Source organism: Rhinatrema bivittatum, chromosome 15 (assembly GCF_901001135.1).
Source record: "Rhinatrema bivittatum chromosome 15, aRhiBiv1.1, whole genome shotgun sequence".
In the NCBI taxonomy this organism is placed as follows: domain Eukaryota; kingdom Metazoa; phylum Chordata; class Amphibia; order Gymnophiona; family Rhinatrematidae; genus Rhinatrema; species Rhinatrema bivittatum.
Genome location: NC_042629.1, coordinates 4,526,517 through 4,543,654, shown reverse-complemented (window position 1 = coordinate 4,543,654; position 17,138 = coordinate 4,526,517). Strand labels below are relative to the sequence as shown.

The 17,138-nt window shown below is 42.8% G+C and overlaps 1 protein-coding gene across 1 annotated transcript in view; it reads right to left on the bottom strand.

Annotated features, from left to right (window-relative positions):
- Positions 1-17,138, bottom strand: part of ADAMTS5 (ADAM metallopeptidase with thrombospondin type 1 motif 5) — a 228,756-nt gene that overhangs the window by 104,515 nt on the left and 107,103 nt on the right. Inside the window, 2 exon segments of the mRNA XM_029578186.1 lie at positions 6,856-7,039; positions 8,219-8,502. Of these exon segments, the coding sequence (XP_029434046.1) occupies positions 6,856-7,039; positions 8,219-8,502 (468 nt within the window).

The window sequence follows — 17,138 nt, the reverse complement described above, 5'->3', positions numbered from 1 at the left end:
GATTTGCACACTGTTCCTTTTCCAGTCATTAAATCAAATTTGATCATATTATGATCACTATTGCCAAGTGGCCCCACCACCGTTACCTCTCTCACCAAGTCCTGTGCTCCACTGAGAATTAGATCTAAAATTGCTCCCTCTCTCGTCGGTTCCTGAACCAATTGCTCCATAAAGCTATCATTTATTCCATCCAGGAACGTTATCTCTCTAGCGTGACCCGATGATACATTTACCCAGTCTATATTGGGGTAATTGAAGTCTCCCATTATTACTGCACTACCAATTTGGTTAGCTTCCCTAATTTCTCTTAGCATTTCACTGTCCATCTCACCATCTTGACCAGGTGGACGGTAGTATATACCCCTATCACTGTAGTCTTCCCTGATACACAAGGGATTTCTACCCATAAAGATTCAATTTTGTATTTAGTCTCATGCAGGATGTTTATCCTGTTGGACTCTATGCCATCCCGGACATAAAGCGCCACACCTCCTCCCGACTGCTCCTCTCTGTCATTGCGATATAATTTGTACCCCGGTATAGCACTGTCCCATTGGTTATCCTCTTTCCACCATGTCTCTGAGATGCCAATTAAGTCTATGTCATCATTTACTGCTATACATTCTAATTCTCCCATCTTACTTCTTAGACTTCTGGCATTAGCATACAAACATTTCAAAGTTTGTTTTTTGATTGTATTTTTATTCTGCTTTTTAATTGATAGGGATAAGTTAGAATTTTTTAGCTCAGGTGAGTTTTTAGTTACAGGCACTTGGACTACTTTTCTAATTATTGGAACCTCACTGTCGGGATGCCCTAATTCTAATGCATCATTAGTATCCTTTAAAGATACATCTCTCCGAACCATGCGCTGCTGAGCGACTGTCGGCTTTCCCCTTTGTTCTAGTTTAAAAGCTGCTCTATCTCCTTTTTAAAGGTTAGCGCCAGCAGTCTGGTTCCACCCTGGTTAAGGTGGAGCCCATCCCTTCGGAAGAGACTCCCCCTTCCCCAAAAGGTTCCCCAGTTCCTAACAAAACTGAATCCCTCTTCCTTGCACCATCGTCTCATCCACGCATTGAGACTCCGGAGCTCTGCCTGCCTCTGGTGACCTGCGCGTGGAACAGGGAGCATTTCAGAGAATGCTACCCTGGAGGTTCTGGATTTAATCTTTCTACCTAAGAGCCTAAATTAGGCTTCCAGAACCTCCCTCCCACATTTTCCTATGTCGTTGGTGCCCACGTGTACCACGACAGCCGGCTCCTCCCCAGCACTGTCTAAAATCCTATCTGTTTCTTCAAGCTCCACATGTTAAAAAAACTGAAACCCCTTTTACATCTCAATGACTTTCGGACAATACTCCAATCCTTCATACTGTCAAAAATTGACTACTGCAACCCCATTCTCCTGGGCCTTCCCAAAAATGCTACCCAACCCCTCCAAATGCTCCAAAATGCTGCCGCCCAGATCCTCACTAATGCCCACAGAAATGACCATATTACGCCTGTTCTCAAACATCTACATTGGCTACCAATCACATCACGGATCCTATACAAGACTCTCACGCTCATCCATAAATCATTTCACAACCAAAATATGAACTGGTTCAAAGAGTACCTCACTTTTCGCACCCCTGCCAGACCCACCAGAAACCAATATCTGGCTACATTACACACACCTTCACCTAAACTTACCAAACTCATGTCCACCAAAGACCGTGCGCTTTCCATAGCCGGTCCTTCCCTATGGAACAATATGCCCTCCACTCTCCGCCAGGAACCATGTCCAATAAAATTCAAACAGAACCTCAAGACCTGGCTTTTTATGCAGGTTTACACATGAACAACCTTTCCTTACCCACTTACAGTCTCCCTTCTACCTCCCCCCCCCCTGTCTGCCCGATCACCTCTCTCCCTTCTTAGTCGCTATTTCTGTAATTAGGTCTTCTCCTAAAGCTATTACCTATAATCTTCCTGTCACTGAATTTTCTTGATATTAACTCCAAACATATCCTTAAGTATGCTTAGCTGACACTTCCTCCTTGGCCCTACAATTGTATTTCCCCCTGTCCATCCTTTATACAACCCCTCTGCCTATCTTCTCCTTGTTGCTACCCTCAATGACTTGATCCATCTGTTTTCAATGACCTAGATCATTATATGTATACATTTACTTAGTTTTGTATATAATTACTTAGTTTTATATATAATTACTTAGTTTATTATAAGTATAAAATTACTTAGTTCATCACCTTCTCAGTGTCATGTTAGCCCTTAATTTGATACTTCAGTTCCTTGTTTTATGTAAAGCTTGTTCGCTGTTTTTTGTTTCATGTAAACTGATGAGATGTTCCCAACGACCGTCGGTATATTAAATATTTAAATAAATAAATAAAAAATAAATAAGGGTAGTAACTGCGACTCTGTGCAGGTTACCCCCATAATTCAGTTAAGGGTAGTAACTGCTGCTCCATGCAGGTTACTCCCAGGCCCACTACCCCCATGCTTTTTTTCATTCATTCCCATCCTCTAGCCTTTAGCGATCCACAGTGTTTATCCCATGCCCCTTTGAAATCCTTCATGGTTTTAGTCCTCACCACTTCCTCCGGAAGGTCAGTCCAGGCATCCACCACCCTCTTCGTGAAGAAATATTTTCTGACATTGGTTTTTCCTCCCTGGAGTTTCAAATCATGACCCCTAGTTCTACTAAATTGGTTCCAATGGAAAAGGTCTGTTGTTGACCATGGATCATTAAAACCTTTCAAGTATCTGAAGGTCTGTATCATATCAATCCTGCTCCTCCTCTCCTCCAGGGTGTACATACTCAGGTTCTTCAACCACCCACCATTTTGGTCGTCCTTCTCTGTACCACCTCCATCCTGTCTATGTCCCTTTTGACATATGGTCTCCAGAACTGAACACAGTACTCCAGGCCCTGTACAAGGGAATTATCACTTCCCTTTTCTTACTAGATATTCCTCTCTTTATACAGACCAGCATTCTTCTGGCTTTAGCTATCGTCCTGTCACATTGCTTCGCTGACTTCAGGTTGTTAGACACTATTACTCTAAGTTCTCTCTCCTGTTCCATGCACATCAGCCCTTCACCCCCCAACACATACAGTTGATTCGGATGGCCACATCCCAGATGCATGACTCTGCACTTCTTGGCATTGAATCTCAGCTGCCATATCTTCGACCACTCTTCCAGCTCCTTAAATTCCATCTCATTCTCTCTACTCCTTCTGGCATGTCCATTCTGTTGCAGATCTTAGAATCATCTGCAAATAGACAAACCTTTAACTTCTATCCCTTCTGCAATGTCACTCATAAAGATATTAAACAGAACTGGTCCCAACACCGATCCCTGTGGCATTCCACTTAACAGCATTCTCTCTTCAGAGTAGGTTCCATTTATCATCACATGCTGTCTTCTATCTGTTAACCAGTTTGTAATCCATGCCACCACCTTGGAGCTCACTCCCAAGCTTCTCATTTTGTTGAGTCTTCTATGTGGGACCGTATCAAAAGCTTTACTAAAATCCAATTAAATTACATTGAGCGCTCTTCCCTGATCCAGTTCTCTAGTCACCCAATCAAAGAAATCAATCAGATTTGTCTGACAGGACCTTCCCCTGGTGAATCCATGCTGTCTTGGGTCAGCAATCCTTCTGACTGTAGATAGTTCACTATCCTTTCCTTCAGCAGAGTGTCCATTAATTGTGCCACTACTGAGGTGATGCTAACTGTTCTGAAGTTTCCAGCCTCTTCTCTACTCCCACTCTTGTGTAGTGGGACCACCACCGCTCTTCTCAAGTCATTAGGCATCAGGTCACACAGCGGACCCAGAGCGGACACACCACCATCTCTGAGCTCCCTCAGTATTCTGGGATGAACCTCATCAGGCCCCATGGCTTTCTCCACTTTCAGTTTCCATACATTATCTTCTGTAAATGATGTTTTGTCTACTCCACTTCCTTCTACAGTTATGTTAACAAGTGACGGTCCTTCTCCAGGGTCTTCCTTAGTGAACACTGAGCTGAAGTATTTGTTAAGAATGTCTGCCATTTCTTCATCTCCACCCATTGATCCTTAGCACCTTTCAATTTCACTGTACCACTATGGACCTTTCTCCTTTCTCCTTTCTCTGATGTATCTGAAAAATGTTTTATCACCTTGCTTTACCTCCTTGGCATTTGGCAAGCCTTTCCTCCACCTGATGTTTTGCTTTCTTGATTACTTTTTTTTGTCTCAGTTTCGCCAGATAGTCCTCCCTGTGTTCCACTTTTTGGGACCCTTTATATTTCTTAAATGCTGCTTCTTTTGCTTTTATTATATCAGCCACCTCCTTTGTGACCAGATTGGTTTCTTATTTCTCTTACTTTTGTTTACTTTTCTAACATATAGATTTGTTGCTTTTGTAATTGCTCCTTTTAGTTTGGCCCACTGTTGTTCCACCTCTCCCATTTTCTCCCAGTCTTCAAATTCCACCTCCAGGAAGCTTCCCATTTTGGCAAAGTCTGCATTTTTGAACTGCAAAACTCAGGTCTTTGTGTGACTTCTCCATAACCCGATTATTAGAGACATTATCCCCATTAGTGAGCACTAAGTTGAGTATAACTCCCTCCCTCATGGGTTCCATTACCATTTGTTTGAACAGAGCCCCTTGCCGGGCATCCACTATCTCCGGGCATCCACTATCTCCAGTCCACCTCCGGCAGATTAAAATCTCCAACAATCAACACATCTTCCTTCCTTCCCACCTTTTGTATGTCTTCTATCAGCTCTCTGTCTAGTTCTTGGGACTAGAATTTGGGAATGGAACAGAATGGAACTTGGGAATGGAACAGCTCCCCTATGAGGAAAGACTAAAGAGGTTAGGACTTTTCAGCTTGGAGAAGAGACGACTGAGGGGGGATATGATAGAGGTGTTTAAAATTATGAGAGGTCTAGAATGGGTAAATGTGAATCGGTTATTTACTCTTTCGGATAGTAGAAAGACTAGGAGGGCACTCCATGAAGTTAGCATGTGGCACATTTAAAACTAATCAGAGAAAGTTCTTTTTCACTCAACGCACAATTAAACTCTGGAATTTGTTGCCAGAGGATGTGGTTAGTGCAGTTGGTGTAGCTGTGTTTAAAAAAGGATTGGATAAGTTCTTGGAGGGGAAGTCCATTACCTGATATTAATTAAGTTGACTTAGAAAATAGCCACTGCTATTACTAGCAACAGTAGCATGGAAGAGATTTAGTGTTTGGGTACTTGCCAGGTTCTTATGGCCTGGATTGGCCACTGTTGGAAACAGGATGCTGGGCTTGATGGACCCTTGGTCTGACCCAATATGGCATGTTTTTATGTTCGGTTTGAGTAGGAGGCCTGTAAACCACTCCAATAAAAATGGATGCACCATCCTCTTTTTCTTAGGACAGCCCATAATACTTTTTCTCTACCACCAAATCCTTGCAGTTCAGTTGCTTAGATTTTGTTTTTGACATAAAGATCTACTCCTTCCCCTTTTCTGTCCTTTCTGTCCTTCCTTAACAAGTTATAACCTGGTATGGCTGTATCCCAATCGTGAGATTCCGTGAACCATGTTTCCGTAATAGCAACAACATTCAAGTCCACTTCCACCATTAAGGCCTGCAGGTCTGGGATTTTATTACCCAGAGTGCAAGCATTAGTACTCATAGCACTCCAGTTTTGTTCATTCTGTTTACTGCTTTTCTTAGGCTTGGTTTTTGCCTTATTTAGCTGACCGTTGTTATCCTCTTCATCCTTCTCCTTTGTTTTTGTATTTGTTTTTGTTATTCAGGGGTGATGCTGCACTCTCCCCCTGCCACCCCCATTGTCTAGTTGAAATGCCTTATGGCATAGGATTTGAATTTATCCCTTAGTATCCTTTTTCCTGCCACAGACAGATATAAGCCATCTTTGACTAATAAAATAAATATGGTCTTTTTGACCAGAATGGGTCATACTTGTAAGGAAAGTGGACCTTTTTGCTGTGGGGAGTGAACCTCCTAGACCCACACCAACAGCTGGCGAAACTTCCCTGGGAGGAGTCTGGGCAGGAGCTTCACCTTTACCAGCCCCTTTCCCCGCAGGTTGACCCTTGGATTCCGGCAGCCAGCAGGACTTAGGCGATGGTCCCACAGGGCAAGGAATGAGAGGGAATCCAGGGATAAACCAAGGTCTGCAGGTAGCAAGCAAACATAGTTCAGGTCCAGGCAGGGGTCGCTGGCAGGCAGTAGTCCAGGTCCAGGCAGAGGTCAATCTGAGAAGACAGTCGCTAGGGAGGGAGCAAAGCAGGAAGGACTAGACAAGGGAGGGCAGGAAGAGGAGGCAAGAATGGGCAGGCTGGAGGAGGCAAAGGACAAAGCAGGCCGGACGAGACAAAAATACAGGAAACGTGGCAACATGTACTGCAGAGTAGGAGATCCGTTGCTGAGGTGTCAAGGTAAGTGCAGTGGGGGTTTAAGTACCTCACAATGTGATATCATCAGGAGACGACGGCGGAAGCTTTCCTGCTGTGGGGCCTTCTTCTATTGGTGCACAGAGTGCATGCATGCTTATGGCAGCATTGGTGAGGGAATGGCGGCGTCTTTGTTGTGTAGGAAGTCGGTGGCATGATGGGTGAGTGTGGCTGGTCATGGATCCTTCCTGCGGCTGGTCAAACATTACAATACTAGCCTTGTAAAGGTGAGCCCTAACATTCTCCCATTACAGAGATATCTTTAGTAACTGATGCATTTAAATCACCATATATAAGCCCACATTGAGTTTCTCATTTAGTACCTGTAAAAATAATACAATCCATACTATAAGACATGGTGGCAGTTTTGCTGGCTCCTATACCTACCATTTGCTGGACAGGGGCTGATATTGCAGGAGCGATGTATGGCCCGCTTCCCTGTACAGTAGCGGCCACTGTTTCTAGGAGCTGGATTGTTGCAATGGCGATAGGCAAACTGAACACCGCCTCCACAGGTGCGGGAGCATTGCCCCCAAGGTCCCCAAGAGCCCCAGTTGCCATGGTTTGTAGTCTGCAAAGCACAGAGTGAAAACATAGTTCAAAGTGAGAAAAAAAAAGCCATGTTGAGCTTTTATACATTTGCTACCAAACTAGCAAATAAAAGCAAAACTGTCTGCAGATTCTTTTTCCATATTATCTTGGCTTAGAATATCCTCTGCTCTTTGCTGTCTGTCATGCCACGCCATGCACCATGACACCCAGATGTTTAACTTGGCCTGTTCTGAATTAATGCTCAGGAGGGATGAGGATGTTTATTTCCTTTTGCCTCTTAGGGGTGCTCTCCTGCTGTTACAATAATGTTACTGTGAGCTTCCTGAAGTTTATAATATTTTGTTGCAAAAGTGCATATTTTAACACTGGGGAAATGGAAATAGTTAATTATGGCAGCTGGAATTCAACAAGGTAGCAGTTAGAGTACACCAGATGTTAGCAGAATTCTAGTAACTAATCTAGAAATGGTGGCGTTCATTTAAATTATGGTGATATTTTTTTCATGTAGTAGATCAGAGTTATTTCCCACAGACTCTAAGCTTGTGACATAGTGAATAAACTATAGATTGCAATTTGAAATTATTTTATGTATAAAACCGACTAAGTGGCAAAACAGAGATGTGCCAATCCTAAACTAAGGCATCTTTTCTAAAGCATTGCAATAACCCTGTCTGCTGTGAGGGACACTGAGAATAGTGCTCTGGGTGATATTTTTAAGGGGTATTGCAAGCAGCTAATATTTGCAGTGATGTCTTGGTGGATCACTGCTCTCAGCAGCAACATCTGTACCTTCATTAATTTCTTGGTTTACATATGAAACATATTAGGAAGGAAAGATCATATGTAAATAACAGTAGTAGTTATTTCATTGCCTTCTGCTCTATGTATACTCCTCCCTGTTTCCCCTCCCTGTTAATTGTAATTTCAGCCTTTCAGTTACAATGTGAACCGGTATGATGTATGCTTACTAATGCCGGTATATAAAAAGTTTTAAATAAATAAATAATAAATAGTTCTTTTATTAAATAAGCTACATTCAAACATTTTAATCTTTTGGGTAAGGAAAGTATTTCTTAACTTTCAGGGTTAGTCATTGCATTAAAGCTGGAAAGGTTTCCTCTTCCTACTGTCTAGTGTCTATCACTAAAGAAACAACTATCTTTGAAGCTACAGTTTGAGCCATTTAGCTGCAACGTACCGAGTAATATTTCTTCTTGGTCTTGTCCACACACTTGCCTTGAAGACAGATCCTTCCTTTCCCACATGGTGTACCTTCTACAGCGGGCAGCTTCTTGGTCAAACACACCATCTGACCCTGGCGCACCACTGCACACCACAAGCGAGCACAGACATCCATGCCAGGGCACACCATGTACTCTGGTCCAAATGCTAGCTTGCACTGGCGCATGGCATCATAGGTCTGTCCTGGTAGTTCCTCAGGACCCAAGATCTGTTTTCTTGGTTGATCCAACAAACAATCGCCTGAAAGATCAATCATCAGACTAATCAGTTTTAGGAATCATATCTCTTTAAGCACGAAGATGTTAGAATTATTGATGTAAACATAATAACAGATACTCAACATAAAGATTGATGTTAAAGTTAATTTTCGAAGAATACAAATCTGTAATATATATTTCAGCAAAATGCTAGATAAGTGAGAACTTCAAAGGAAAGTCAGAGCATAAATACAAATGCAAGTCAATAGTGTCAAGGAGTCCAGTCGCATGTTATACCAGTTGTTGCTTTGCAGCCACCTTTGATTTAGAATGATTTTTTGCAAAGATTTTGTTGAGGCATATTATAACTTTTTTGAGCAACTATTGTAAATATGTGCATGCTTAGATTGGAAATAATTCATTCACATTCATTTTGTTATTGGAAAGCTGAACAATGTGAAATCATTTTTTGCCAAATAGAAACTATTATAAAAAAAGATATTCACTAAATATTTGTCACAAAAAAGATATTTATCATGGCCTGAAAAAGATTCAGAGCACATAAGAGTCACCATAGACACTCCAGTTATATCCTCTGTTCTTCACACAAAACTGCTGACTAAAATCTATTCACCCAAGTATAAACACACACCTTTTATTCCGTTGTTGCAGCCTTTAGATCCAAACTTGTTTAGTCCTGCTCCAGGCTGGTGTAAATCCGACCAAGAGCACTGCTGAAGCTTTGCAGGTAGCATCATTGATATCTAGGGCAGGAGTGCTGAAACTGGTCCTCAGGCTCTGCTAGCCAGTCTGGTGTTCAGGATATCTCCAATGAATATACATTAGATATATTTGCATGAAGTGCATTCCATGTTTACATAACTATCTCATGCATATTCCTTTGGGAGGTCCTGAAAATCAGAGTAGCTGTAAAGGGCCTCAGGATCAGTTTGAACACCAATGATATAGAATGATTTTGACACAAAACATTTTTGTATGATTGGGATATAATTGCACAATTAATTGAAATAAACGCTAGGGATGTGAATCGTGTCCTCGATCGTCTTAACGATCGATTTCGGCTGGGAGGGGGAGGGAATCGTATTGTTGCCGTTTGGGGGGGTAAAATATCGTGAAAAATCGTGAAAAATCTAAAAATCGAAAAATTGCAAAACCGGCACATTAAAACCCCCTAAAACCCACCCCCGACCCTTTAAATTAAATCCCCCACCCTCCCGAACCCCCCCAAATGACTTAAATAACCTGCGGGTCCAGCGGCGGTCCGGAACGGCAGCGGTCCGGAACGGGCTCCTGCTCCTCAATCTTGTTGTCTTCAGCCGGCGCCATTTTCCAAAATGGCGGCGAAAAATGGCGGCGGCCATAGACAAACACGATTGGACGGCAGGAGGTCCTTCCGGACCCCCGCTGGACTTTTGGCAAGTCTCGTGGGGGTCAGGAGGCCCCCCACAAGCTGGCCAAAAGTTCCTGGAGGTCCAGCGGGGGTCAGGGAGCGATTTCCCGCCGCGAATCGTTTTCGTACGGAAAATGGCGCCGGCAGGAGATCGACTGCAGGAGGTCGTTCAGCGACGCGCCGGAACCCTCGCTGAACGACCTCCTGCAGTCGATCTCCTGCCGGCGCCATTTTCCGTACGAAAACGATTCGCGGTGGGAAATCGCTCCCTGACCCCCGCTGGACCTCCAGGAACTTTTGGCCAGCTTGTGGGGGGCCTCCTGACCCCCACGAGACTTGCCAAAAGTCCAGCGGGGGTCCGGAAGGACCTCCTGCCGTCCAATTGTGTTCGTCTATGGCCGCCGCCATTTTTCGCCGCCATTTTGGAAAATGGCGCCGGCTGAAGACAACAAGATTGAGGAGCAGGAGCCCGTTCCGGACCGCTGCCGTTCCGGACCGCCGCTGGACCCGCAGGTTATTTAACTCATTTGGGGGGGGTTCGGGAGGGTGGGGGATTTAATTTAAAGGGTCGGGGGTGGGTTTTAGGGGGTTTTAGTGTGCCGGCTCACGATTCTAACGATTTATAACGATAAATCGTTAGAATCTCTATTGTATTGTGTTCCATAACGGTTTAAGACGATATTAAAATTATCGGACGATAATTTTAATCGTCCTAAAACGATTCACATCCCTAATAAACGCTCTTCTTTTATTCCATCATATAATACTTGAAAACCATTTTAGTAACTTGCCCCTTTTTTAAACATTGACTAAAGTTTTCAATGAAGAAAATGAGTCTGTAAGTCAGGAGGCCCTTCTACCTTAACAGACTAATCTCAGTTAACAACTGTAGCTTACTCATAGGATAGTTTCTCTCTCCACAAGATGATAACTCAGGAAAAGAAGTGGGTCAGGGATGTGCTTAACCAGAGTAAGAGAAATAAGGAGAAACGGAAGCCAGAGAGACACCTGCTATAGGTAGCTACTGTATAAAAAGATTCTTGCTGAAGCCTGAATTCTAAAAGACTCTGGTCTGGACCATAGGGTTGAATTAAAAATCAGAGTAATTTGTTTAAGTCTTCTTTGTTTTACTGTTTGTAGTTTTTCTTTTGGAATTCTGGCTCAACTGTTGTCAATGCTGGAACTACAGCAGCAGTGAAAACAAGCCAAAGAGTATTAGAACTTGCCATACTAGATCAGACCGAGGGTTCATCAAGCCCAGTATCTTGTTTCCAACAGTGGCCTATCCAGGTCACAAGTACCTGGCAAAATTCCAAACAGTAAATAGATTTCATGCTGCTAATGTGCAGTGATAAGTAGTGGCTATTTCTTAAGTCTGTTTGGTTAATAACAGTTTAGTGATTTCTCTTCCAGTAATCTGTCCAAACCTTTTTTAATCCCAGTTATGTTAACTGCATTTAACCACATCCTCCAGTAATGAATTCCAGAGCTCAGCTGTGTATTGAAAAAAAAATTATCTCTAATTTGTTTTGAATGTGCTACTTACTAACTTCATGGGGGTACCCTCTAGTCTTTGAATATTTTGAAAGAGTAAATAACTGATTTATATTTACCCATTCTATTCTACTCATGATTTTGTAGACCTCAGTCATATCCCCACCTTAGATGTCGCTTCTCCAAGCTCTTTAGCCTTTCCTTGTAGGGGAGTTGTTCCATCCCCTTTATCATTGGTTTCTCTTATCTGTATCTTTTCCAGTGGAACTGCACACAGTACTCTGGGTGGCCTCACCATGGCGTGATACTGGAACAGTATGACATTCATCATTTTATTCTCATTCCTTCCCTAATAATTCCTAACATTGCTTTTATGACTGCTGCTGCACACTGAACCGAGGATTTCAATCCTTTACCAATTGAAAGCTGCATCCCTGGCTGTTATTTTAAAAGCCACAACAATTGCAAAAAAGGTCCCACTTCAAGAATTTTTAGATCATCACAAAATTCTGAACCAATTTCAGTTTGGGTTTAGACCAAAATATATAAAATACTGCATTTTTTTTATTAGATCTAGTATTGATGTCATCTGTAGAGGATTTGATAGTGGTATGAGTTCATCCTAGTTCTCTTGGATATTACTACAGCATTTGACACCCTTGACCATGACCACAGTATTCTTTGTTCTTATCTTGCTCAAATTGGTGTTTCTGGTAATTTTCTAGCCTTGTTACATTCTTTAAGCACTGCAGTGCCTTAAGGATAGTCATTATTCACTCTGCTATTTAACATCTATTTAAGACAAATATGTAAGTTATCATAACCTCTGTGCAAACAATATTTTATTTATTTAGATTTATATTTCACTTTTTACAGCACTTCAAAGTGTATTACATTCAGGTACTATAGTATTTCCCTATCCCCAGAAAGCTTAAAATCTAAGGGCCTCTTTTTCTAAAGAATCGCAGGCCTGCGATACTTTAGGTAATGAGGGGCGGGGGCAAAAACAGCGGCGGGCCTGCGCTAGCCAGCAGTGATCGCACCATCGTGGTGCGATCGCTGCCGGTTTCGCACCCAATAGCGCACCCAATAGCACCCAATAGCACCCAATAGCGCTATTGGACACAAACTCGGACACAAAAAGGGCCTTACCTTTTCGTCATCCGCGGCGTTGGCCCCGGTGATGCCCCGACTCCTCCTCTTCCGGGGCCAACTCCGCCCCCATTTTGGTATCGCACGCGATAAGGGACTTTTCGCGTGCGAAACATCCCTTATCGCATGCGAGTCACTTGGAAAATAAGGCCCGAAGTTTGTATCTGAGGCAATGGAGGGTAAAGTGATTTGCCCAAGGTCACAAGGAACAACAGCAGGACTTGAATCCTGGTCTCCTGGCTCATAGCTCACTGCTCTAACCACTAGGCTACTCCTCCACACATTCAAGTTTTCTTTCCTATTACAGCTGATGTCAATACTAAACTTGATTTTATCTCTGTTTATAAAGAGTTGATTAACAAACAACAGATTTATCACTGTATCAAAAACTGAGATTATCCATTTGAGCAAGTATCCATCATCATTTTTTCCATCAACTCTTAGGTTTCAAAGCTCTTCAATCCCTGTTGTTAAAGAAACAAGGAACTTATGGGTCATATTTGAAAATTAATGCCAATGGCAAAATGCTGCTGCAGAAGTCATTTTGGAAATTGCATATGCTGCATAAATTGATGCCTTGAGCCTTGTGATTTTCAGAATGTGCTACAATCATTAGTAACATCTGATCTAGAGTATTGGAATTCAGTTTATCTAGGTTTACCCCAGTACATCCTAAGGGCCCTACAGGTAATTCAAAATTCTGCAGCACGTATTCTTACAGGAACCACGAGATTTGAACACACCTTCCAATGCTATCTTATTTACACTGGCTGCAAATTGAATGGAGGGTGCAATTCAAGACTCTATTGAGGATTCACAAAGCATTAAGTAATGAGGCTCCCACATATATTAGTTCCTTACTAAAAATATATCGACCTTAAAGAGATTTGCAATCTACAGTTCTTTGTTTACTGGATGTACCCAGCCATCAGATGATGAAGCTCACAGAATCTAGGGACAGACTTTTTGCTGTCACAGAATCGACTCCCTATCATGCTCTGAAAAGAAGTCTGAGATAAGACTTTTAAGAAGCATTTGATAGCTCATTTATTTAGGGAGGCTTTTAAAATAGCACAATGGTCCAGATTTTCTGATAGATTACTTTGTCAGATGATGATAAAGTCTGTTTAATTTCTGTGCTGTCTTACTTTCAGCAACTGTGATTGTTAGTTGTCAATGCATCATACTGGTTTGTAACTATTTACTATATTTTCTATTATTTAAATGTATTTATGTATGTCCTTACATTCCTTACAATTTTGAATGTGCATGAACATTATCATGCTTAAACATTTTCCACTTAGACATCAAAAGTGAACATTTTATTTACCTTAATCAGCCACTCTAGTTGCTCAGATAGCCATTTCCACTGTACATGTATAGCGGAAATGGAGGAATAGTCTAGTGGTTAGAGCAGCAGACTATGAACCAGGAGACCAGCGTTCAAGTCCCACTGTTGCTCCTTGTGACTGTAGGTAAGTCACTTTACTTTCAGGTACAAACTTAGAGGGCTATTTTCCAAGCTGCAATAGACCCTTATTGTGGTAGTAAGATTTAAATTAGGGGGAGAGGGTGGAGTTAGGGAGGGAATTATGGTAATTGGTAGCCAGCTGCAGGCTATCACCCAACCACCCCTCTGTAGTGTATGGAATGATGAATCCTGCCCTTAGATTCTAAGCTCTCTGGGGATAGGGAAATACCTACAGTACCTGAATGTAATCTGCTTTGAAGTGCTGAAAAAAAGTGCAAAATGCAGAATATAAAAAAAAAATAATAAAATAAAAATGCCATTTCAAATTAGGTCCTGTAGTGAAATGATAGCCATGTCAGCTATGTATTATTACCTCTATTACTAAAACCTTCCATGCCAGTCACATCTGAGCTTCTAGAGTGGTTGATTAAGCTAAATCCAATTTTCACATTTTATAAGTGGGTGGGAAAAGCAGACCAATATACAATGCCACACATAGTATTTGTGGTGGGATATGTGCCCTTATAGCATGAAAACTGATGAGCCAAGTCAGAAAAAAATGCTTTTCCCTCTACTTCCTGCTTTCTTATTTACTAGATAGTTCAATACTCTTAATGGTAAGAGATAACGACTGCTATAGGCTTTGATGGAGCTGCAGCAGTAGATGCAAACTACAATACAAGGGCAATGATCCATACTTGAAGACCTGCAGGAGCAGGTCAACCATCAGCAGGTCTTATTGATACATGGCATAAGCCATGCATGCTGCAGTAGCCCAGCCCAGTCATGCCATCTCAGAGATGATAAAAAATATCTTAGGACAGTTTTTTCATACATTTTGAAAGGAAGCCCTGCTTCTCAAAGTGGCTCAAAATCTCCTGGACTAGTTAGCTAGTCCATCTTCTGGTTTACATCAGCCTTCCAAGCTCACTAACCCAGGTGGGAAAGCACCCTACCCCGTCATCAATGTCACAATCCTTGAATGTCTAACTTATAGCCCAGGCTGTGGTTCTGGCAAGTTGCTTTTATTCTGCGAATGTCCCAGGAGTTTTTTCTATCACCTGAGGTACATAAGCTAAAAATGGATCCAACCTGAGGAAAAGACTGCAAAGAGGTGAAGCTGATATTGTTGGAGCAATTCCTGGATGGATTGAAACATTCCATGCAACAGTGGGTGCTTCAACACCCAAAGCTCAACCTAAAAGGAGCTTTGGAGGTCATCTAGGCCTTCCACCAAGCACATAGCTCAGAGGGAACCTGAGGGACATGAGAAAACCAAAACCCAAAAGGTCAGAAGGATCGTGAGGCCCTGCTTTTACGGTCTGTATTCATTAGGGGTGTGCATTCGTTTTGAACTTAAATGTAAAACGCTACTTTTTTTTTTTTTTAACTTAAAAAAGTGATGAGGCGAAAACGATCGGATTTCCAACTTATTCAACATAGCTATGTTGAATACGTTGGAAATCGCGATTGTTGATCCAAAATAAAAATTTAAACCCCCTCACCTTCCTTAATCCCCCCCCAAAGACTTACCACAACTCCCTGGTGGTCCAGCGAGGAGTCAGGACGCCATTTCTGAACTCCTTTGCGAGGAGCACGTGACGTCGGCGCCACGTCGGAGTGACGCGGCATCACGTGATTCCCCGCGGGTTCGCTCCAGGACCCTCGTTTGACCCAAAAGGAACTTTTGGCCAGCTTGGGGGTGTCGGGAGGCCCCCCCAAGCTGGTCAAAAGTTCCTTTTGGGTCGAACGAGGGTCCCGGAGCGAACCCGCGGGGAATCACGTGACGCCGCGTCACTCCGACGTGACGCCGACGTCACGTGCTCCTTGCAAAGGAGTTCAGAAATGGCGTCCTGACCCCGCTGGACCACCAGGGAGTTTTGGTAAGTCTTGGGGGGGGGGGATTAAGGAGGGTGAGGGGTTTAAATTTTTATTTGCACATATGGACATAGACTCAACTTATGGAATTCTCCATATGTCCATATTGACCGCAAATGACCCCCCCTTTCGACTTATGGACTTATGAACATAAACTTTTGGTCTGCACATCCCTAGTATTCATACTGAAAATCAAGATCAAGCGAGCTTTTGCCCTTCTGCTCATGGGAGGTTTCTGTCCTCTCTGAGCTCGCCTTAGGACACCTGCTTTATGGTTTGACAGGTGTACCACCCCAGTCAAACTCCCCACCTGCCAGTGTCCCTGGAGCGGGTTGCGCCCGGCATGTTCCGGGCACTTGGAGCCAGGAGCAAGAGCCCCTCGGGGCTCGCCCCCCTGCCTCACCGGGTAAGTGAAAAAACAATAGAAGACTAGCCACCTTGCACTAAACTGAGATGGGAACAGGGTGCATTCAAGGTAGCTCCAGAGACATAAGAACATAAGAACATAAGAACATGCCATACTGGGTCAGACCAAGGGTCCATCAAGCCCAGCATCCTGTTTCTAACAGTGGCCAATCCAAGCCATAAGAACCTGGCAAGTACCCAAAAACTAAGTCTATTCCATGTTACCGTTGCTAGTAATAGCAGTGGCTATTTTCTAAGTCAACTTAATAGCAGGTAATGGACTTCTCCTCCAAGAACTTATCCAATCCTTTTTTAAATACACCTATACTAACTGCACTAACCACATCCTCTGGCAACAAATTCCAGAGTTTAATTGTGCGTTGAGTAAAAAAGAACTTTCTCAGATTAGTTTTAAATGTGCCACATGCTAACTTCATGGAGTGCCCCCTAGTCTTTCTATTATCCGAAATAGTAAATAACCGATTCACATTTACCCGTTCTAGACCTCTCATGATTTTAAACACCTCTATCATATCCCCCCTCAGCCATCTCTTCTCCAAGCTGAAAAGTCCTAATCTCTTTAGTCTTTCCTCATAGGGGAGCTGTTCCATTCCCCTTATCATTTTGGTAGCCCTTCTCTGTACCTTCTCCATCGCAATTATATCTTTTTTGAGATGTGGTGACCAGAATTGTACACAGTATTCGAGGTGCAGCATTATGACGTTTTCCGTTTTATTCACCATTCCCTTTCTAATAATTCCCAACATTCTGTTTGCTTTCTTGACTGCCTCAGCACACTGAACCGACGATTTCAATATGTTATCCACTATGACGCCTAGATCTCTTTCTTGGGTTGTAGCACCTAATA